This window comes from Alosa sapidissima, chromosome 9 (assembly GCF_018492685.1).
Source record: "Alosa sapidissima isolate fAloSap1 chromosome 9, fAloSap1.pri, whole genome shotgun sequence".
Lineage (NCBI taxonomy): Eukaryota > Metazoa > Chordata > Actinopteri > Clupeiformes > Clupeidae > Alosa > Alosa sapidissima.
Window position 1 is genome coordinate 38,085,945 of NC_055965.1, and position 24,193 is coordinate 38,110,137.

A 24,193-nucleotide genomic window follows, 5' to 3' on the forward strand; every position below is an offset into this window, starting at 1 on the left:
ACACACAGTCGGCCGCCGTTGAACAGGGGACGAGCGAAGTCTGTAGCTCACTTGATAACTGGGGGCAAGTTGTACGCCGTAGCTCACTTGATAACTGGAGGCGTGTAGTCCGTAGCTCACTGGATAACTGGAGGCGTGTAGTCGCGTGTAGTCCGTAGCTCACTTGATAACTGGAGGCGTGTAGTCCGTAGCTCACTGGATAACTGGAGGCGTGTAGTCCGTAGCTCACTTGATAACTGGAGGCGAGTGTAGTCCGTAGCTCACTTGATAACTGGAGGCGTGTGTAGTCCGTAGCTCACTTGATAACTGGAGGCGTGTAGTCGCGTGTAGTCCGTAGCCCACTGGATAACTGGAGGCGAGTAGTCGCGTGTAGTCCGTAGCCCACTGGATAACTGGAGGCGAGTAGTCGCGTGTAGTCCGTAGCTCACTTGATAACTGGAGGCGTGTAGTCGCGTGTAGTCCGTAGCCCACTGGATAGCTGGAGGCGTGTAGTCCGTAGCCCACTGGATAGCTGGAGGCGAGTGTAGTCCGTAGCCCACTGGATAACTGGAGGCGAGTGTAGTCCGTAGCCCACTGGATAACTGGAGGCGAGTGTAGTCCGTAGCTCACTTGGAAACCGGCGAGTGAAGTCCTAACCGATGCTTGGAATGCTGCGGTCGATTCGGCGTGGCAATCCACCAAGCCGGTAGCGGTAGAGGGTGGACAACACCGGGGAGAGTCCTGTTCCTTGTGGAGCTCTGCTGCTACTGACCACAGTCTGTGATGTGAGGTCACACAGTCTGAGGAAATGGGGCCGTTCTGTGAGGTAGTCTGTAATCCAGGTCACCAGCCTGGTCTCCACTCCCATCTGCAGCACTGACGTTCTGTGAGGTAGTCTGTAATCCAGGTCACCAGCCTGGTCTCCACTCCCATCTGCAGCACTGACGTTCTGTGAGGTAGTCTGTAATCCAGGTCACCAGCCTGGTCTCCACTCCCATCTGCAGCACTGACGTTCTGTGAGGTAGTCTGTAATCCAGGTCACCAGCCTCGTCTCCACTCCCATCTGCAGCACTGACGTTCTGTGAGGTAGTCTGTAATCCAGGTCACCAGCCTGGTCTCCACTCCCATCTGCAGCACTGACGTTCTGTGAGGTAGTCTGTAATCCAGGTCACCAGCCTCGTCTCCACTCCCATCTGCAGCACTGACGTTCTGTGAGGTAGTCTGTAATCCAGGTCACCAGCCTGGTCTCCACTCCCATCTGCAGCACTGACGTTCTGTGAGGTAGTCTGTAATCCAGGTCACCAGCCTGGTCTCCACTCCCATCTGCAGCAGTTTGTCTCTCAACAGGAGTGGCTGGATGGTGTTGAAGGCACTGGAGAAATCAAAGAACATGATTCTCACAGCCCTGCCTCCTTTGTCCAGGTGTAAATGCACCCTGTGCAGCATATAGAGGATAGCATCCTCTACTCCAACATTCTCCTGGTAAGCAAACTGTAGGGGGTCCAGTGCATGGCGAACCTGGGGTTTCAGTATGTTGAGAAGTACAACACGCTCAAATGTCTTCATAATGTGTGACGTGAGGGCGACCGGTCTGTAGTCATTCAGTTCTTTGGGGTGTGGCTTTTTGGGGACTGGTTTGAGGCATGAGGTTTTCCACTGTGTAGGTACCTTGCCCTCATGCAGGCTCTTGTTGAAGAGGTGTTGCAATGGCTCAGCTAGCTCATCTGCACAGGACTTGAGTAGTCTGGCACAGACACCGTCAGGGCCATTAGCCTTGAGCTTAAGCCGTCTCAGTGCTCCACTTACTTGATCAACTGTGATGGTGGGTGGTGACTGTTGGTGTACAGTTAGCAGGGGAGGTGGGGTGGGTTGAGAGTGGGGTCCACACTCCACCGCTGTGGGGGTGGTAGTGAAGATAATTTCAGAGGAGGTAGAAGGGGGAGGGGAGTCCAGTGTGAGTGCTGAGTGTTGATTGTCTTTGTGGGGGAAGGGGTGTGTGTGCAGGGTGTGAGCTTCACAGTTCTCAGGTGTAGGGGTGCCTTCAATGGTGGGAGCAGGGAGAGGGGGGGTGGGCAGGGTGTGAGCTTCACAGTTGTCAGATGATGGGGTGCCTTCAGCTGTGGAAGAGGGGGGAGGGTAGCTCAGCGAGGCAGGAGGTGTGGTGCCAGCTATACAGTTGTCAGGAGCAGATCGGTAATTAAATCTGTTGTAGAACAAATTTAATTCCTCTGCTCTGTCCTTGTTGCCCTCAGCCCTTCCACTCTTGACACCAAACCCTGCCATTGTTTTGATGCCCTTCCACATCTCCCTTGTGTTGTTCTCCATTTTCCTCTCCTCTTTCCTCCCATACGCCTCCTTAGCAGCCCTCAATGCTATCTTCAGCTCCTTCTGAATATTCCTCAGCTCCACCGTGTTACCCTCCCTGAAGGCCCTCTTCTTCCTGTTCAGGAGGTCTCTCACGCTGCTAGTCACCCAAGGTTTATTGTTTGGGAAGCAGCGCACAGTCTTGGTGGGAACTGCGACATCCATGCAAAAATTGAGGTAGTCGGCTGTACAATCAGTGATCTCCTCAAGGTTTCCACTGTCCTGCAGTACACGCCAGTCAGTGGACTCAAAGCAGTCTCTTAGAGCCTCTTCTGCCTCTGGAGTCCACATCCTGACAGTGCGTGTTGTGACTGGGAGACATTGTACTCTTGGTTTGTACACAGGCTGTAGGTGTATGAGGCAGTGGGCTGAGCTGCCCAAAGGAGGGAGTAGTATGCATCCTTCACGTTTGTGTAGAGTAAATCAATGGTCCTGTTTTTCCTTGTACTGCAGTCCACATGCTGATGGACGTTCGTCAGGGTAGAGTTGAGTGTGACATGATTGAAATCGCCAGATATTACAAAAAAGGCGTCCGTGTGTTGTGTCTGCAGTCTCGCCACAGTTGCGTGGATGACTTCACACGCGACGTCCGGGAGGGCTCGCGGTGGAATGTACACACAGAGAACAATGGCGTGTGTGAAGTCTCTCGGCAAATAGAACGGACGTAGACTCACCGCGAGTAGTCCAAATCCTTACTGCAAAAAGTCTCCTTTACAGTTACATGTCCGGGGTTACACCATTTGCCGTTGATGTAAATTAAACTTCTTCTTCCTGGAAAGTTGTGTATCGCGGTCCAGTCTTACTGTACTGAAACCCGGTAAATCAACTTCGGCGTTCGGAATGTTGTTGTTCAGCCATGTTTCCGTCAGGCAGATCACACTAGCCTCCCGGTACAGCTTTTGATTCTTGACCAAAGCAGTCAGTTCGTCCGTTTTGTTTGCAAGAGAGTTCACATTTCCCATCACTATTGCTGGAACAGGGGGTTTCGGCCTCGGAAGCGAAATAATTCCCTTAGGATGTTAACTTGAATCGGACACGGAGACTTGCGTATCGCGATCAGCTGATTCCTTGAGTAAATAAGTTTCCCGCTGTCAGGACAAATTCCAAACTTATCCATATCCATAGGATATAATTGTAGACACCTTCTGGTGTTCAGAAGTAAAAAAAAGAGATAAGAGAAAAAAACACAAAAAGACGAAAGAAACAGAGACAAGAGGAGCTACTAGACTTCAATTGAAGAAAGCAAGATATCTGGTCCCATGTACCATGGGGCTTTTTCGGTTGTGTCCTGTATAGATGTGCTACTGTTGGAACCACTCCTGAGGTTCACCGCTGCCTGTGTGGGTTTTTTTTTTCAGATAGACTTCCTCATCATTCAGAGAGGTGAAGCTGAACACAAGGGCATCTTTGACTTTTGGGTCCATCAGGAAAGTGTCGAGCTCCGGGCCAGGAGTTTTAATCATGTAACCTGGTAATAGTTTTCTGTACATGGTGACAGTGTTGATCTCAGTCTCCTTTCCATCCAGCCACTGCTCCATTTCTTTCCCACTGAAGCCAGATGCATCTTGGGACATCAGGAGGTCTCTCAGGGCTGTTTCCTCTGCGTTGCCTGCTCTGATGGCTGGGATCAGAACTGCCATTTTCCGCAGGAACTCAACGGTGAAAACACTCAGGCTGCTTTGGAACTTCTCCAGTTTGGTGATGATGTCTTCAACCTCAATCTCTCTGCTCACCTCCAGAAGATCGTTGGTTCTTATCTTAGTCTGTTGGAAATCATCAAACGCCTTCTCTGCTACTGGCACTAGTGTCTCTGATATGGCTCTTTTGAGCTTGAGCTTAGTGTTAATAAGCTTGCTCAGTGGATACAGCCAGACCTTCACAGGCACAACCTTCTCTCCTTTCTTCCCCAGCAGGCTGGGCAGCTCTTTGTACACCTTCACAGCCTTTTTTTTCAGCAGTCTTTTCAGTTGAGTGTCACCATAAAACCTGCATTTGAAGTTTTTGACCCTCTCCTTGTCTGCACTGTTCAACCAGAGCAGGAACAGGTGGAGGTCATCAGACTTCAATCAGCACGTGTTACCAGGCAGAGAGAGAGCTCATGACACAGACTTGCTTCCCCAGCGATGGCCAAGGTGTAAAAAATACATTTCTAAATATCACCTGCTTGCTGCAGCTTCGGTCTGCACGTCAATTTAAACCCGCATCTTTTTCTCTCTCGAGCATTTAATCTGCTGCCAGCCTGTATCTCCACATCGTCCAAAATGCTTGATTGCATTGCATTCTCCACATTTTTAGTTACATTTTCATGTACCACATCAGCATTTTTGTTCTGTGAATCTTTTGTAAATTGCTTTACAAATACCGTCGGGCCTATTGGCCTATTGCCATGGCTTGCCTCAGCTTAGGTCACGTCCTTTTAAAACCATCTTTTTCTCTATCCTGAGCATTTAATCTGCTGCCAGCTTGTGACTCCACATCGCCCAAAATGCTTGATTGCATTGTATTCTCCACATTTTTAGCTACATTTCATGTATCATATCAGCATTTTTGTTCAGTGAATCTTTTGTACATTGCTTTACAATTACCGTGGGGCCTATAGGCCTATAGTTTCGGTCACGTCTAAAACGGCATCTTTTTCTCTCTCATGAGCATTTAATCTGCTGCCAGCTTGTGACTCCACATCGCCCAAAATGCTTGATTGCATTGTATTCTCCACATTTTACTAACATTTTGGTGCACCTCATGGCATTTTCTTTCAGTGAATCTTTTGCTTTGCAATTACCTTCCTGCCCTCCTCTTGGCTGCCTTCACTCCTTCATCTTCATTAATCTTTTTGGCCTCAATACATAGTCTCTGTTTTTGGTTTTGGATTTTGTGAAATACATTTCTAAATAAATGCGACTTATAGTCCGGTGTGACTTATATATGTTTTTTTCCTGCTCATGATGCATTTTTTGACTGATGCGACTTATACTCAGGAGCGACTTATAGTCCGGAAAATACGGTATAACAAATTTTCAGTCATGTATTCATGAAAACAGCAGTCAATGAATAAAATCCTTACGTTACACCATCGGTGATCAACACAGTCTTCACGTCGGTAACGTAACATTAACGTTGTCATTCATGTCAGATGTTTCTATCTAAGTAAGCTAAGCAACTTGGCTACAAACAACTGTAAATTGTGCTATACATATTACGAAGGAATGAAAGGTTTATTTGACAATAAAATACCGATTAGGTGTACTTGACATAAAGTTGGCAGTCATGAGGCACGGGAGTGAACTTTATTCTGACTACGCATCAGGGACATGTTGCAGCCTCTTCTGATGCTAACGTTACCTAACTTAGCTAGTTTTCTGTATCAGCTGACAAGCAAGGAACATCGTTCAAAATAGAACAAATCGTTAAAATGTCAGTCCTAGTAGGTCTGTAATCTTGGTTGACATATAGTAACCCCCCAGAAATGACTGAAAACAATGAGTTTACTAAAGATTACGGTGTGCTAAAATACCAGCTGTCATATCAGCTGAAGTGAACACACACACACATTATGTTACGGCCATGCATACAAGGTGTAATTACCAGCAAAAATAACTTTTAAAAACGATTTTGAAGTAATAACATGGGTAACAAGTAGTAATAACATAAAAAGACTTGTTTTTACCTCAGATGATCCAGTAGTGTCTCCTTTAGACGACGTCAAGATCAACGCTGCAATCAGTGCTTCCTGCTGTTTTTCCTCTAGTGGAGGGAGACGTCAACTCTTGATTTTTCCTTCACGTAGTAAAATAAATTCGCGCCACAAATCCCTTAACCAATCATATCGCCAGAAAGCCTATGATGTGACGTTTTTGAGGAAGTTTTCATTGATAAAATTGGTTGGGGTATGGCTGAGTTATTAGACTGAACGTCATCGGTACTGGGGTACCGAAATTAGAGCGTGCGGTCTGCAAAGGGTTAAACGCCTGGCGTGGCTACAGGTTTGGGTTAAAGGCCGGTCTCAAATAGAGACCTGGTCTGTTTTTTAGTTTCGGGTTGTATTTAATCTTCTAAAACCCGTCCGATTGTCTGTTTAAAGCCCATTGCAGAAAGGAGTTGCAGCGGTGTGAATTTGAGGTTGCACGTCATTGCAAAGCATTCACCATGTCTAGTTACAGTTGCAAGGTTTTAGAATGTTGCATGAAGTTGCTGGTTTATAGAATGTTGCAGCTCATCTTGTCGCGAATTTTAAGCCAGTATGGTGCAGACTGTGCACGCTAACGTTATGATTAGATGGCATTAAAAGACGGTGGGGAAAAGCTAGAGTTCCAAATTGGAAAAGTTGGAATTCCAAACTTTTTTCAATATGAACTATGCCTATATGTCCGACTCTGTCATCGTTCAGTTCTTTGAGTAAAAGACTCCTTTAAAATAAGTCAAAAGGATCTTTCGAGAGAGCGCTAGTCCATAAGATGTTCCGACGTTGAGAGCTAAACAACAGTACCTTGTCCGATATTGAGAGATAAACAACAGTACCTTGTCCGTAAGATGTTCCGACATTGAGAGCTAAACTTTAGTACCTTGTCCGTAAGATGTTCCGACATTGAGAGCTAAACTTCAGTACCTTGTCCGTAAGATGTTCCGACATTGAGAGATAAACAACAGTACCTTGTCCGTAAGATGTTCCGACATTGAGAGATAAACTTCAGTACCTTGTCCGTAAGATGTTCCGACATTGAGAGATAAATTTCAGTACCTTGTCCGTAAGATGTTCCGACATTGAGAGCTACACAGTACCTTGTCCGTAAGATGTTCCAACATTGAGAGCTAAACTTCAGTACCTTGTACGTAAGATGTTCCGACATTGAGAGCTAAACAACAGTACCTTGTCCGTAAGATGTTCCGACATTGAGAGATAAACTTCAGTACCTTGTCCGTAAGATGTTCCGACATTGAGAGCTAAACTTCAGTACCTTGTCCGTAAGATGTTCTGACGTTGAGAGCTACACAACAGAGGAGCAGGCTGAAGCGCAGAGAGAGGACGATGCATTGCAGGCGTCGGCCACTAGGGGCGCTGAAGACCACGCTGGCCCAGGAGGGTCCCATGGCAGATGCTGAAGAATGATCAAATGATCAAGGATTAAACATCAGGAGAGAGTTGTGCAAAACAGTACCTTGTCAAATGATCAAGGATTAACCCTTAGAACCCGATTGATGCAAAGTGCGTCAAAAAACACACCCTTTCTTCTTTGTTACATTGCTCCACGACTGTTCATCGCAACGAGATAAAACCTTTATTGCATGACAGAGAAGAAGTGGGGCTTTCCAAAGAGACTACGCACTTGTCTGTACGATCAAGTATGAAAATTTAAAAAAATCATGAAATTAAATCAAATTGCATCATATTTACAGTCTATACTTCTCTGCGTTCACCTGCGCACCCATTACTCGCGTTTGAATTACTCGCGAACCCGTGATCGCATAGATATGGCAAGCATATCAGATGAAAGAGGAGAAACAGGGCTATCCATTGGTACCATCTTTCTGGCTTATAAAAACAGACAAAGTGACTGCAAAATATTAACGTCATGTACACAAACCAACGCTGCACACCCATTACTCTCGGAGTAATTACTCGCAGACCCGTGATCGGATATATATGCCACATATGTTAGATGAAAGAATAAATACATACACCAAATACATCCTTCTAGGTTATAAAACAGACGAAGTGACAGCAAAATAATAACTTCATATAGCTGGACTTACCCCACGTTTTTGTCTGTTTTTGTGGCAAAGCATGTTTATAATTCAACGCTATCGTGTGTTTCTCTATGGCAAAACATGTTCATAATCCGGTTTTGAGATCCTAGCAAATTCCTGCATGGCATCCAATTCAAGGCTCACATTGCATCCCAATTTGTTCAACAAAGAAACACCTTTTTTGCCTTTACTTTGTTCATGGCAATGCAGTAAAAAGTTGAGAATCATCATGTGTGCATACACCATAGTCACACATGCTAACAGGCAAACTTGGGTCAAGTCAGGTCAGATCAGTTCGTGTCACAGATATGGAGCGCAGAATGGTCATTTTTTATCGCTAAATAAAAAATGGCATTTATTTCCGTAAATCACACACCACACATTTCTGTAAATTGCTCAGCCCCAGAGTATCCCTCCAACATGGCAATTATATTGCCCGTTTCAGGACAGTCTGCCCTACACACACATGAAATGCATGTAGAGCTATGAGCTTGCTGTGGTGAGATACAGGTCAAAATATAAGAATTTTTATAATATGATTTTTATATTTTAATTCTTTAAAAATCTAGTGTGCTAGTACTAATACTTGAAATGATGGCAGATCTGGATAGCCTAAACTCTGCTGAAAAAAACAATATATAATATGTGTGTGTGGCACTTACAATGACCAGAATAAATCCTTATGAATAAAGGTAGTGAAAATGCCCTAAAAACAGCTTAGGGTTCTAAGGGTTAAACACATAAGGAGAGAGTTGTGCAAAACAACAAGCTTGCAGGCATTATACCTCCTTCTTAGATATATTTTGAGTAGGGCTGTCAAAATAACTGATTCATTTTGATTAATTAATTTGAGAAAAAATAACTGATTAAAAAAATAGCGCAGATTAATCGATTCCGTATGACCTTTGACTCCCGAGCTGTTCTAGTCAGTAACCATTAGACTGTAAAATGAAGGAGAGAGAAGAAAATGTGCTGCCTAGATCATTGATTGGAACATTTACTTTTAAAAAACAGCCGGATGGTGTTAATAAAAAATAAAGCGTTGATAAAAATAAAGTCCTCTGCAATGTCTGCAGCAAGGAATTTGCATATCACCGGAGTTCGTCAACTCTAAAGTCGCACATCAATGCAAAGAAATAGTTTTGACATTGAGGGGAGTGTTCATTTATTTTCATTGTGTCCCCTAGGTTATATCTGTGGACTGAAATGCCTTGTATGTGAAAAAATCTTCATCCCGAAGCACTTTTTTCCTCAGCATATTAGGTCATATCATAGATTATTATGGCCATTATTTGAACAGTGAAAATAATAATAAAAGAGTTTTTTAATGTCACTTTAATGTCACTAATGCTGATTATTCAATGATTCGTTTGAATTTAAATATTCAAAATACTTTCACAGCAAAAAAATATATATGCAATTAATTTAGATTAATTAATCACAGAGTATGTAATTAATTCGATTACATTTTTAATCGATTGACAGCCCTAGTTTTGAGTATTGTTACAGAGGGTCCCCGTTAAAAATTGACACTTCATTCACGATAATGGTGATTCACGCAGCTGGGTGACATGTAAGTACAACTGCAGCCGCTTGGGGGCAGCATAGTCCGCTGTGGCGTTCAACGGTCGAACTGGACGGCGCATTCGACAGCAAGGGCTGTGATTGGCCGAGTTTTCAGTGCGTTTCTCTGTTTTTAGCAGCCCCTGCAACATGCTAATACACTGTAGCCTAAGCTTTGTACATAATGTTAAACATAGTTTTGGATTCAGTGGCAAGATTTCTTGAGTGTATAGTGCCTGTCTCTCAGTAATGTTTTAAAATGAGAGCTTCGTCAGCTGGCAGTAGGCTACTTTGTCGGTAGTCATGAGAAGTTCGCTTGCTAACAGAACATAAAAATGCTGCCCAGAAACCTTGTGAATAGTTCTGACACTAACGAGGTTGAAATATAGACTTTGCCTACAGCATCTCCTTAACAGTAAAGTTAACAAAATGACAGCATTCATATGACAAAGGAAAACGAATCCGGTCACTCAAGACTGTGCCGCAGCCGTGGGGCAGAAGACGCTTGGTGGCCGTCCACAACGTTATAAACTTAACCTAAATAGTCGGCTGCTGTAAGCTACAATCGGATTTTATTGTATACCCCTGTTGTCTCAATGATGATAACATCTCATTTCCGACTATATTTCAAAGTGTGCCGTTCATTTGCATTATTAACATAACATCGTATTTTGTCATTTTTGGCGAAGACATGCATTCCGTTAGGGATATTGAACATATTTAACATTCTCTAACCATCGTGATTTCGAATTGGTGCAGTTGTCAGCACAAAAACTCATTTTATTCTTTTGCTCTTTTGCATTGCTCTATGCTGTTCTATGGTGCTTTCTGCCTCTTGGTTGCGCACGCATGTTTTCGTGGCGTTTCATAGAAATCCATATATAATGAGCGCATAAAACGACTTGTTGACGTTTTGGGACATTAATCTACATGTAGGCTACGTTAAGCTTTAAGGATTGTATGTCCTTAATTTATTTATATAGGCCTATTTAGGCTACTTGCGCAAACCCTGGATACTTTTATTGCCACACAACAATATTGGTGGTATTTGTTACATTAGCTTCAAAAGGCACCGCTTCAGAAAGCTGCACTGCTTGTGAAAGAAGGGGGTGGGGGAGGGGAGCTTGCAGCCAAGTGTCGGAAAAATGCATAGCCTACAACACAGAACCCGCTTCTCGCATTAGTCACTGACAGTAGACACGCTTCCAGCCTAATGACTTTCACACATTTTGAATGATTTACAGCAGGGGTCTCAAACACCCGGCCCGCGGGCCAAATCCGGCCCGCGTCCTGCCCAATTCCGGCCCGCGACGTATGACAAAATAATAATGTAATCCGGCCCTTGAGGCTATTAATTGCGACAAACAACGATACTGCTTAAAATAGACGATAGATCCAGGTACGGTGACACATCTCATTTGTAGGCCTACTCTACTCTTCAAACCCAAAATCGCTGCGCAAAGTTTTCAGGAAATACTTGTATTACACGCGAGAAACACAAAGACGTGCATATGTAATGACGCGGAAGCGATGCAGGCCATAGTGTTGCAGAAATTGAAGCAGAAATTAAGCAGAAATAGGCCTACACCAAATGTTGAAAAACGTTCACGTGTGATGAAGTCTTAGGTAAGCTATGTTATTCACCTATTCTAATTCTGAAGAAGAATATCCTTTTGGAGATTATGATCGATCGTCTATGACAGTGATAGTCACGGTGCGTCTCTGAATGGAGGTGCGTGTATACAACGGTGTCCACTAAGCATACCATGCTTGTTTCGACCCTCTGCCCAACATAGCTTGGAGGTTGCAGTGGTAATCGTGATAATAGTGTCCGTAATGGATGTGGTACAGACAGCAGGGCTAGTAGAAATAGGGCTCTAAAGAACTACAAAGTCACCCGCAATATGATGCGAACTTCTGGGTACTGCAGAAAATATTTCTTAACTTCAAAAACTCAGTGTCTAAAACTCGGTGTCATTCAGACTCAACCCTCTTGACGTTTGGTGATTAATTGACAGCTGTTTTGGGACACGTTAAACTTTCTTTATAATGAGCGCATAAAACGACTTGTTGTTTGGGACATTAAGCTACGTTAAGCTTTTTCACGTTAAGGATTGTATGTCCTTAATTTATTTATATATTTAGGCTACTTGCGCAAACCCTGGATACTTTTATTGCCACACAACAATATTGGTGGTATTTGTTACATTAGCTTCTAAAGGCACCGCTTCAGAAAGCTGCACTGCTTGTGAAAGAAAGGGGTGGGGGAGGGGAGCTTGCAGCCAAGTGTCGGAAAAATGCATAGCCTACAACACAGAACCCGCTTCTCGCATTAGTCACTGACAGTAGACACGCTTCCAGCCTAATGACTTTCACACATTTTGAATGTCTTTCTATAGGCTAAGCATATAATGGAGATAGAGTAGAAAACTGGATTTAACTAAACAAATGTAACTAAGTAAACTGATTGTTTACTCTACAGTAGGCTATGTTCCCCCTCTCAGGCTGTACAGTAGGCCTATTGAAAGTAGGCTAATGAGCTCAATAGACACGTTAGCGCTTCCATTAGGAAACTTTCGTTGCAGACTTTCACAACTGATTGTTTAGCCTACAGTAGCCTACTGTAGGCCTACTCTACAGTAGCCTAGGCTATAGGTTATGTTCCCCCTCTCAGGCTGTACAGTAGGCCTATTGAAAGTAGACTAATGAGCTTAGACACATTAGCGCTTCCAGCCTAATGACTTTCACACATGAATGATTTACAGTTAGACACATTAGCGCTCCACGCAGTGGCGTAACTAGGCCTAGTAGGTGCAGCAAGTGCAGTCGCACCAGGGCCTATGACCTCCGTCGCTACCCCCCGCAATGCAATTGCTGGAAAATTCTATACCGGTCCTTTCTGACTACCTGCGTGTCTTTGACCAGGCCAAGGCTACAGCGCAGACACTCGCAAATAAATGGGGGTTCAGAGTACATTTGAAAATGTGAAGAGTGAAGCGTCACTTTGACGAACTATCGGAAGATAAACGCTTAACCGATGCAGAGAGATACTTAAAAGTGCAGGTATTTAATGCAACTCTGGACATCATAATCAGTCAGCTCTCCCAAAGATGTGCAAGCATGCGGGAAACTTGTTATGTGTTTGAGTCTTTACGTCCTATGATCCTTCAACTCGCCGGTGATGATGAACTGCTTGAAAAGGCAGTACGTTTGTCAGACCATTATAGCATGGACATTGCACCGACATTCCCAACACAACTCCTCTCATTTAGGTCTTGCTTTAAAGCAGAGATTTCACAGAAGTCATCTATTTTTCAACTTGCCAAAAGGCTGGTGGTAGATTATGACAGTGTAACATCCACATTCGGGGAAGTGTGTACTGCTCTCATGTTGTTTCTACATTGCCTATGACTGTGGCAACAGCTGAGCGATCTTTTTCCAAATGTTCAACAATTGCTGGTGTACAGGCTATAATCAATTAGCTAAATCATTTGTCCAGCTGTTTAAACATTTTTTCGTGTTACATTCAAACGCAAAAGGTGCTTTGATATATTTTGTTTAAACGTTGGCAAGCAGGCATGCTGCGGTTGCAATGAATGAGGATAATTGGTTTTATCTGCGGTGTTATTTTTTGCATTTTGAATATGACTCGCTCCAGCACGTCTACTTTTTTGCACGGTGCTTTCTTAAAGGAGCTGCACCATCTTACAACAATTGCATCTACATTTTCATATTAGAATGTTTTGTCAAGTGTAAGCTTAAACTACCGTGATCAAATTAAGTTTCCGTGCCCCCGCTGAAAGTCTCTTATGCTCTTATGCGCTTATCGTTACACTATCAAATCTATAAGTAACCGTGACAAATAGGGTATAAGATATATAAACTCACGCTATTGTATTATCATATATGTTTGGTAATGGCTCAGCTTTCTCTGATTGTTCTACTGACTTGGAAACTGCATCATGGAAGCAGTAAGTCAAGTCGCATCAAAAATAGTAGTGGCAGAACTCCAAAGTGACACCTTGTGGTTGTTTGTGTCAACTGCCGTTTGTGCCATTTCTGCTGAGAAAATGGGGATCGTGATTCCTGAAGGAACCCGTCCAAACTTAACGGGGACCCACTGTACACTGCAAAACTACAAATCTAACAAAGTGTTATTAATCTCATATTAAGATCCAAAAATCTATTTGGTATTATTTTTAGTATGAAGAGACTGACCTAGTGCTCTCTTGAAAGATCATTTAAGAAGACTTTGACTTTTTTGAGGAGTCTTATCAAGACAAATTTTCTCAACACACTGGCAACCAAAGCAAAACTATGACTATGCAAACCTGCAGTAGAATTTCATTATTTATAATTCCATTTATGAGTATATGACAATAAACAACTTGAACTTGAACTTAAAATACTCACCAGATATGTTGGGTCTGATAGTCAGTGTGTGTGTGTGTAGCTGTCCTCTTGCTGAAGTCACTTAGAGACAGGAGATAGACAGTTATATACACACACACAAGAGGGTTGGTCTGAACACCACTCATTCCAAAGCCCTTTGTTTGAGTGTGTATGTGTGTGTGTGTGTGTGTGTGTGTGTGTGTGTGAGAGAGAGTGTGCGTGTGAGTCAATGTTCTAAATGGAAAGAAAATTAGTTTCCTCATTCTCTCTGACAGCCAAATGCAAACTGACACTACACTACAAAACTGCTTATCTAATAAAATCTACTACCACCACCAACACCACAACCGCTACTACTACTACTATTACTACTACTAGTAGTAGTAATAATAATAATAATAATAATAATAATAATAATAACTGGACCAAGTGCTTTCTAATAATAATAATAATACTGTAATAATACTGTACCAAGTGCTTTCTCGTAAAATCATTTTACTTAATTTGACAACTTGACTTAAGACTCATCATGAAAACAAGCAAATTTGTTTGCCAGTGTGTTAAACATATTTGTCCTAAAAAAAGCAAATTTGGCTGCCAGTGCATTGAGCAAGATTGTCTTCTTACATTAAAGCAAAAGGATCTTTCAATGGAGCACTAGGTGTAAGTCTATTCATACTAAAACAGATTTTTTTGATCTAATATCAGTTTATTATTACACGGCTCTTCACAGTGCTGCAGAATGCTCCATTCACTTGAATGGGCCTTCCCAACGTTCGGCGGTCTGCTAATTCTGAATAACAGACCGTTGCTAAGTATAACAGACCGCTGTCAAGGAAAATGGGCTTTGTGCTTCTAACTCAATTCTTTCATATCACTACGCAAGGATTGGAACTTTCAAAAGTGAAAGCAGACGGTTGATCAGCTGTGTTCTAAAGAATGTTTGATTCAAGTTCAGCGTGTGTTGTTGCGAACTATTTGTTTCTCAGCAAAAGCCATGATGAAATGGTAACAAATAGGCTACAGCCTAGGTTATGTAGGCTAAAGAGTCATATCGTGGGGAGTTTATTGTGTCGTTTTGGTAAGTAGCCGTGTAATAAGCGGGATAAGGTATAGAACGCCGGTCATTGTCGGGAGATAGGTCCCGACAGGGCGAACCGGACCCCGACGCGCAGCGGAGGGGTCTTGTTCCGCCCTGAAGGGACCTATCTCCCGACAATGACCGGCGTTCTATACATTATCCCTTACTTATTACACGGCTCTTCATAGTGCTGCAGAATGCTCCATTCACTTGAATGGGCCTTCCCAACGTATCTCACACCACTACACTGAACTGGACTCTGAGAAGGCTGCATCTCACACCACTACACTGAACTGGACTCTGAGAAGGCTGCATCTCACACCACTACACTGAACTGGACTCTGAGAAGGCTGCATCTCACACCACTACACTGAACTGGACTCTGAGAAGGCTGCATCTCACACCACTACACTGAACTAGAACTGAATTCTTTTAAGAGGCAGGGTCAAAAAAAGTTTAGGATGTTTTAAATGAACTAGCTACATGTAACCAATGGACTTTCTGAATGAAATAGAATTAAAATTCATGGAGAAGATCAGACTATGAACTTTTACTTTTTATGAACTTTACTATGAATTTCTCACAGGGCCGTTTTCAACTACAATATAATTATCAAATCTATGAACTTGAATATAAATATTATAAATGATGCATATATTTTCTCAGGGGTACACTTTCAAACACATTTACACATGTATGATGCTGCGGGTACTTAAACATAAGTATAAGTATATATACACACTCTTTTGATCCCGTGAGGGAAATTTGGTCTCTGCATTTATCCCAATCCGTGAATTAGTGAAGTCAAGTCAAGTCAAGTCAAGTCAAGTTTATTTATATAGCGCATTTCATACACAGAGGTCATTCAATGTGCTTTACATAAACAAAACCAAACAATAATAACAAATAAAAAGCATAGAAAGGCAGTATAGTCAAAGAATAGTTAAAAGGTAAAGATCATAATAAAAAGAAAACATAAAACACAAGGTAAAATAATTTAAAAATAAAGGATAATTAGTGAGCAAAAAACAAAGGCAAAAGTAGTAAAAAAAAGTAATAAAAGATAAAGTAGAATAATTATCAAGGCAGATTCAGAATTTGTAACTCGGCACAGTTAGCAGAAACATCTGAGAACAGTTTGGTCTTAAGTCTAGATTTAAAACTGGCTACAGTTGGGGCCTTTTTGATGTCATCCGAAAGTTGATTCCACAGCTGAGCCACATAGCAGCTTGTCAGGCTGGAGTGAAGAGCACAGTCGCAGATGCAGTTCAGGTTTTTAATAATTTCAGTAACTTAGAAAGTGGTCAATAGACAAAGCAAACTCAGCTGTTATCAAGTAGAACCACACACACTGGATCAATTTCAACAGAAAACAAAAGGCAAACTCAAAGTTCATCAAACAACAGTTTGTTCAGGGTAATCCAATTCAAGGTCAAAGCACAGTCCACGGTCAAAGCACAGAAGGCAGTCAGCGAGGCAAAGGTTTCCAGACAGGGCAAGACAAAAGGGAAGTTCAGAGACAAGTGGGGTTCAATACCGTGAAACAAAGAGAGTCCAAGCAAACAGTCCAAAACGCGATCCGTGATCCGAAATCCAAAGTCCAAAGTCCAAAGGCAAACAGGGTCAAGCGCAAATAGTTTGTCTTGAATAAGGTTCCCCAAGAGTAGCTTCCGTTGCATGCGAACATGAATGAGCACTGACAAACAATTCAGGGTTCCTTTTAAGCATGGCTGCTCACTTCCTCCCTGGCTTGGCTGAGCCGGCCTTGCGCCGACTCCTTAGTGCCCCTGTTCTGGAGGGCACGCTGTGTGTTGAGTCGTGACAGAACCCCCCCCCTCGAGGGCCGGCACCCGACGGTCCAGGAAGGTTTGGGTGCGTGTCAAAGAACTCCTGGATTAAGGATTTGTCAAAAACGTCCCTCTGCGAGACCCAGGACCTCTCCTCCGGTCCATAGCCCTCCCAGTCTACCAGGAACTCCAATCCTCCACACCGCCGCCGAACATCCAGGAGCCTTTTGACTGTGTAGGTCAGAGTGCCACCAATCCTTCGGGTTCCGGGATTCTGGAGACAGAGGGGAAGAGACAGCTTTGCGAAGCAGAGAGACATGAAAAACAGGACTGACCCTCATCGATCGAGGAATGGACAACATGTAAGACACCGGGTTAATTCTGCGTGCCACTCTGAATGGTCCCACATACCTGGGCGAGAGCTTTCTGGATTCTGCAGGCATTGGCAATCCTTTAGTCGACACCCAAACTCTGTCACCAGGGTTGTAGAACACTGCCACCATTCTTCTTCTATCCGCCTGGCGTTTGTATTGGTTTGTGGCCCTGACGAGGTTCCGACGGGCCCTTTTCCAGAGTCGTCGAAGACGCTGGACTGAGGCATTCGCTGAAGGCACCGGACCCTCTTTTGGCGATGCAGGAAACAACACTGGAGGGTATCCTGTAAGAACTTCGAAAGGAGACAATCCTAAGGATGAAGATTCTAACTGATTGTGGGCTAACTCTGCCCACATCAGGTAACTGGCCCACGTGGTAGGATTAGAAGAACAATATGACCGGAGATATTTCTCCATTTCTTGGTTTATATGTTCAGTCTGGCCATTACTTTGGGGGTGATACCCTGAGGTGAGGCGAACAGTTACCCCCATAAGTTGCCAAAAGGCCCTCCAGAACCCTGAGATGAACTGTGGTCCCCGGTCAGACAGGATTTCCTCAGGTGTGCCCTGGTAGCGAACCACCTCTCTCACTAGAATGTCCGCTGTCTGCCGCGCAGTTGGCAGTTTCTGTAGGGGCACAAAACAAGATGTTTTCAAAAAACGATCAACAACAACAAGCACTACTGTAAAACCATTGGAGAGGGGCAATCCAGTAACAAAGTCAAGAGAGACATGTGACCAGGGGCGACGGGGGTATAGGCAAGGGGAGCAAGAGACCTTGGGGCCGCTGGTTGTCAACTTTATGGGCGGCACAGACTGAACAGGCAGAGACATAGCTCGCAACATCATCTCTCATTGACGGCCACCAGAAAGTACGACTAATCAGTTCCATGGTTCGGTGGCGTCCGGGATGGCCAACCAGGCGGGAAGCATGACCCCACTCCAACACCAGTGGCCGTTGTGCGGCCGGAACGAAAGTCTTGGAGGACGGTGTGTCAGGTGGTGGCTGTTCTAGACGGTGGCCATCTAGCACTTGTTCCATTAGTACCCAACGAACTGGGGCAATGACACAGTTGTCAGGGACAATCGGTTCTGGTTTCTCTAGAAGGCTATCTGGGGCAAACTGGCAAGAAAGGGCATCGGGCTTGATGTTCTTGGACCCAGGTCGGAAAGAGAGTGTGAAGTTGAAGCGTGTGAAGAGGGCCCACCGGGCTTGACGAGGATTGAGTCTGCGGGCCTCACGGATGTACTCCAGGTTTTTGTGATCTGTCCAAACCATAAACGGGTGTTGGGCCCCTTCCAGCCAGTGGCGCCACTCTTCTAGGGCCAGTTTGACCGCCAGCAATTCACGATTCCCTACATCATAGCGACTTTCAGCTGCGGTGAGCCGCCAGGAAAAAAAGGCACAAGGATGGACCTTTTGGTCATGGGAGGACCTCTGGGAGAGGACCGCTCCTACACCCACCTCAGAGGCATCCACCTCCACTATGAAAGGCAGTTCCGTGTCTGGGTGCATTAGTACTGGAGCAGTGGTGAACCTTCGTTTTAGCTCTGAAAAAGCTTGCTGTGCAGCGGGGGTCCATCGTAGGGAAGTGGGTTTACCCCGAAGAAGGCCAGTAAGAGGAGCTGCCCCCGTGCTATAATTACGGATAAAGCGACGATAAAAGTTGGAAAACCCCAGAAATCTTTGCAGCTGCTTCACCGTTGTGGGAGGAGGCCACTCCAGGACTGCTGTCACTTTAGACTGATCCATTATCAAACCCTGGGGGGAGACAACAAAGCCAAGAAAGGTGGTGCTAGAAGTGTGGAACTCACTTTTTTCCAGCTTGACGAAGAGTCTGTTTTGGAGTAGTCTCTGGAGCACTTGCCGGACGTGTTGAATGTGAGTATCTAGATCAGGGGAAAATATTAAAATGTCGTCTAAATAAACAAACACAAAGTGATCCAAAAAATCTCTCAACACATCATTAACCAAGGCTTGGAATACGGCAGGACAATTAGAAAGACCAAAAGGCATTACCAAGTACTCATAATGGCCTCGAGGGGTAATGAACGCCGTCTTCCACTCGTCGCCTTCTCGAATTCTGACGAGATGGTAGGCATTCCGGAGGTCCTACTTTGTGAAGACTGTCGCTCCGCTGAGACGCTCAAAGGCTGTGTTCAACAGTGGCAAGGGGTACTTATTCTTCACCGTTATTTTATTCAGCCCTCAGTAATCAATACATGGACGAAGCCCACCATCTTTTTTGCCCACGAAAAAAAAACAGCTGCTGCAGGAGAAGTGGATGGTCGGATAAGTCCATTTTGGAGAGACTCCTGTATGTACGCATCCATGGCTTGTGTTTCAGGAATGGACAAGGAGTAAAGCCTACCTCGTGGGGGCACTGTGCCAGGCAGGAGATCAATTGCCATATCATAGCTGCGATGTGGAGGGAGCGAGGCTGCATTTTCCTTACTAAACACCGCACTGGAGTCACGATACATGACAGGCACCCCAGGAGCATCAGCCAGTGGAGTAGGGATAGCTGCAACAGCAACGCTAGAGAGTGAGGGCAGTTCCGGTGGCCGATGAGCTGTACAGGCAGGTCCCCACTGAGTGAGAGTGCTGGTAGCCCAATCAAATGAGGGTTGATGAGTTATGAGCCAGGGGTATCCTAGGACAAGAGGATCTTGAGGAGTGTCTATTAAAAAGAAAACACAGCTCTCCAAGTGTGTGTTCAGTGTAAGCATTTGCAGGGGCTGAGTATAGAACTCTAGTTGTCCAGACCCTAGGGGGCGTCCATCTAAGGCCTGTACTGTTTTTGGAGTCTCACAACGAGTGATGGGAATCTGTAATTGGCGTGCTAGAGTTTGGTCTATCAAATTAACTGCTGCACCTGAATCCACCAAGGCTTGTAGACTTACTTGAGATCCCTACTGGAGGCCCAGGACAGACACACAGGCAGGGTGCAGCGAGACGTGGGAGCAGAGGCGACGACTCCGCTCACCAGGAGGCCCCCGACTCCTGGTGGGCGCGATCTTTTCCCTGGAGGTTTGGACAGGTAGCGCACACGTGACCCTGAGCTCCACAATACATTTTGAATCCGGCGACGTCGCTCCTCTTGGCTTAAACGGGAACGGCCCAGCTGCATTGGCTCTTCACCGTTATGGTCGACTGGGGAGCTGGGCCGAGGTGGTGTTGGTAATGGTAGTGGAGACATTTGGGCCCGGTTTGGCAGAAGAGTGCAGAACTCTCTTCGTTCTCTGCGCCTTTCTCGCATGCGTCTATCCAAAGCTGTGGCCAGAGTGACAATGTCATCCAAATCTTCACCCCAGTCTCGGTTCACCATTTCATCCTTCAGGAACTCCCTTAACCCCTGGTAAAAAGCAGTCACCAGCGCTTCATTCTCCCATCCAGTCTCAGCTGCCAGGGTTCGGAACTCGATGGCGTATTCTGTGACTGACCGTAAGCCTTGGGAGAGTGTGAACAAACGAGACGAGGCCAGTCGTTGAGTGAGGCCGTCATCGATGGGTGTCGATGGGTCCATAAGGCAGTAGCCCAATCCAAGGCCTTTCCAATTAGCCGTGTGATGATGTACGCAACTTTAGATCGTTCAGTGGGGAAGTTTGCTGGTTGCAATTCAAAGATCAAAGAACACTGAGTCAAAAAGCCTTTGCAGGTAGCTGGCTCACCAGAGAAAGGTGGAGGAGGAGACAGGTTGACGGTGGAGGAGGTAGGGGAAGGAGAGCCCTTAGGATCAGGCAAAGTCCTCACTCGATGACCAATCTGGTTAAGTGCTTCCTCCATCTTCTGGAGGCCATCTTGCTGGTTGTGTACAGTTACCCCAAGTCTCTGAACAAAAGCTCGAAGATCCTCTACATCCGCTGTGCTACTTAGATAAGGCTCATTCATGATGTCAGGCTGGAGTGAAGAGCACAGTCGCAGATGCAGTTCAGGTTTTTAATAATTTCAGTAACTTAGAAAGTGGTCTGATGATGAAATGAATGAGCACTGACAAACAATTCAGGGTTCCTTTTAAGCATGGCTGCTCACTTCCTCCCTGGCTTGGCTGAGCCGGCCTTGCGCCGACTCCTTAGTGCCCTCTGCTGTTCTGGAGGGCACGCTGTGTGTTGAGTCGTGACACAGCTAAAAGCTGCTTCACCATGTTTAGTTCTAACAGTAGGTTTTACTAGCAGGTTTTTCACCTGGGACCTGAGAGGACGAGAAGGTGTGTACTGCTGAAGCATGTCTGACAGGTATTTAGGTCCTGCTCCATTTACTGATTTATAAACAAGCAATAGAGCTTTAAAGTCAATTCTGTGACTTACTGGAAGCCAGTGCAAGGACTTAAGAATTGGAGTAATGTGGTCAGTTCTTTTAGTTTTTGTTATAATCCTAGCTGCTGCATTTTGTATCATCTGAAGCTGTTTAATAGTCTTTTTAGGAAGTCCTGTGAACAGTCCATTGCAGTAATCAACCCTACTGGAGATAAATGCATGAATGAGTTTTTCTAAGTCATATTTTGACATCAGCCCTCTGAGTCTGGCAATATTTTTGAGGTGGTAAAAAGCTGATTTAGTTGTCGCTTTCATGTGGCTGTTGAAATTTAGATCACTGTCAATTAATGCACCAAGATTTTTAACTGTATCCTTTACCTTCAAACCTTTTGTGTCGAGGAGAGTGGCAACCCTAAGTCTTTCCTCCTTTTTACCAAATATAATTACTTCAGTTTTTTCTTTGTTCAGCTGGAGAAAATTTTGAGACATCCAGGTGCTGATTTGTTCTATACACTGACACATAGATTCAAGAGGACCATAGTCGTTTGGTGACAGAGCTAAGTAAATTTGTGTGTCATCTGCATAGCTATGATATGAAATCAAGTTATTTTGGATGATTTGTCCAAGTGGGAGCATATAGAGGTTGAATAATAGTGGCCCTAAGATCGACCCCTGGGGAACACCACAGGTCAAGGACGTTGGTGTTGAGGTACAGTTTCCGATGGCAACAAAAGAAGCTCCTTTCTTGTAGATATGATTTTAGCCAGCTGATAACTATGCCTGTAAATCCAACCCAGTGTTCTAGTCTGTGTAGTAAAATATTGTGATCAACAGTGTCAAATGCTGCACTAAGGTCCAGTAGCACTAGGACTGCTGTTTTACCTGAATCTATGTTTAGGCGTATGTCATTGGAAACTTTAATGAGAGCTGTTTCAGTGCTGTGATTTGCCCGAAAACCAGACTGAAAGTAATCAAAATACCCATTTGATGTTAGGAAGGTGGTTAATTGATTAAATACCAATAAAAGGTAGATTGGTAGGTTTTGCCAATAAAAGGTAGATTGGATATGGGCCTGTAATTGTTTAGCATGGAGGCATCCAGGTTATTCTTCTTGAGAAGTGGCTTTACAACAGCTGTTTTCAGTGACTTAGGAAAAGTGCCAGACAGCAGTGATACATTTACAATTTGAAGGACATCCGCCGCTATGAGATGAAAAACAGTTTTGAAGAAATTGGTAGGCAGAGTGTGTAAGACACATGTGGAAGAGCTGAGATTCTGTACCGTTTTTTCAAGTGTTTCGTAGTCTATCAAGCTGAACATCTCTGACATCAAGTTTAGATTCCCTTTGTTTGTTGCTGGAAGTTCAGGTTGTTGAATTTGTAATTGAGCACATATGTTGAGTCTGATTTTGTCAATTTTACCTTTAAAAAAAGATGAAAACTCATTGCATTTATTAGTTGAGAGAAGTTCAGGTGCTAATTGTGAGGGGGGATTTGTTAATTTATCAACAGTTGAAAATAGAATACCAGTGTTATTTGAACTTCTATTGATAATGTTAGAAAAAAAGGACTGTCTTGCTTTGGATATTTCAGAGTTATATGTGCGGAGCATCTCTTTATGGATTTCATAGTGGATCTGAAGTTTGTATTTACGCCATTTTCTTTCAGTCTTCCTACACTCTCTTTTTAGAAGTTTGACTGCTGGATTTTGCCTCCATGGTGCTTTCTGTTTGTCCTTAACTTTCTTGAATTGTAATGGAGCAATGTCATCCATAATGTTTGCCATTTTTGCATTAAAGTGATCAAATAAGTCTTCTACAGAGTCTGACAGTTGACTTGACTTTAGTGAAAGTGCTTGCTCAAAGAGAGCACTTGTCTGATCATTTGTGATTCTCCTTTTTACAATCATAGCTGTGTTTTGAGTGTGTGGGGACATAGACACATCAAAGAACACGCAGAAATGATCAGATAAGGCCAGGTCTTTAAAAGCTGTAGAGACATCGAGACCCTTTGTGATAACAAGGTCGAGGGTATGGCCGAGAGAGTGTGTTGGCCCCTGTACATGCTGTGTTAGGGAGAAAGTATCGATTAATGCAATGAATTCCTTGGCGTAATTGTTTTCAGGATTATCCACATGCAAGTTTAGATCCCCTGATATAATAAGACAGTCAAACTCTATGCAAACGACTGATAGCAGTTCACCTAGCTCTTCAAGAAAAACTTTTGCTGTATGTTTTGGAGGCCTGTAAATTGTCAGTAATAAAATCTGAGGAGAAGACTTAATGCGTGCACACAGATATTCAAATGAAGTAAAGTCACCGAATGACGACTGATTGCACTGAAAAGACGTCTTAAAAATTGTGGCTATCCCCCCACCTTTTTTATTTGCTCTGGTAGCACACAAAAAACTGAAATTTGGGGGAGCTGATTCAATGAGAGTAGCAGCACTGTTTGCTTGATCTAACCATGTCTCAGTTAAAAGTAAAAAATCAAGGTTGTGTGTGCAAATTAGATCATTAATTAAGAATGATTTGTTTGAAAGAGATCTGATATTTAGGAGTGCTAGTTTTGCTGTAAGTGTTGGGGAAAAATGGTCCATGGGGGAAATCTGAGGTTGAATTGGTACGGGTAGGAGATTAGACTGGTTTACCC

General features: G+C 44.0%; 1 protein-coding gene and 1 long non-coding RNA gene across 2 annotated transcripts; one reads left to right on the top strand and one right to left on the bottom strand.

The window, feature by feature from the left end:
• Positions 1-3,610: 3,610 nt before the first annotated feature.
• LOC121718529 (stonustoxin subunit alpha-like) lies at positions 3,611-5,417 on the bottom strand. Its single transcript, XM_042103538.1, has 2 exons — positions 5,413-5,417; positions 3,611-4,365 (listed from the first exon to the last, which is right to left on the bottom strand). The coding sequence occupies exons 1-2, from the start codon at positions 5,415-5,417 to the stop codon at positions 3,645-3,647; spliced, it is 726 nt and encodes a 241-aa protein (XP_041959472.1). The 3' UTR covers positions 3,611-3,644.
• Positions 5,418-6,071: 654 nt separating this feature from the next.
• Positions 6,072-22,242, top strand: LOC121719097. Its single transcript, XR_006034160.1, has 3 exons — positions 6,072-6,316; positions 6,435-6,440; positions 22,231-22,242. It is a non-coding gene; the product is annotated as an uncharacterized LOC121719097 (long non-coding RNA).
• The last annotated feature ends 1,951 nt before the right edge of the window (positions 22,243-24,193 follow it).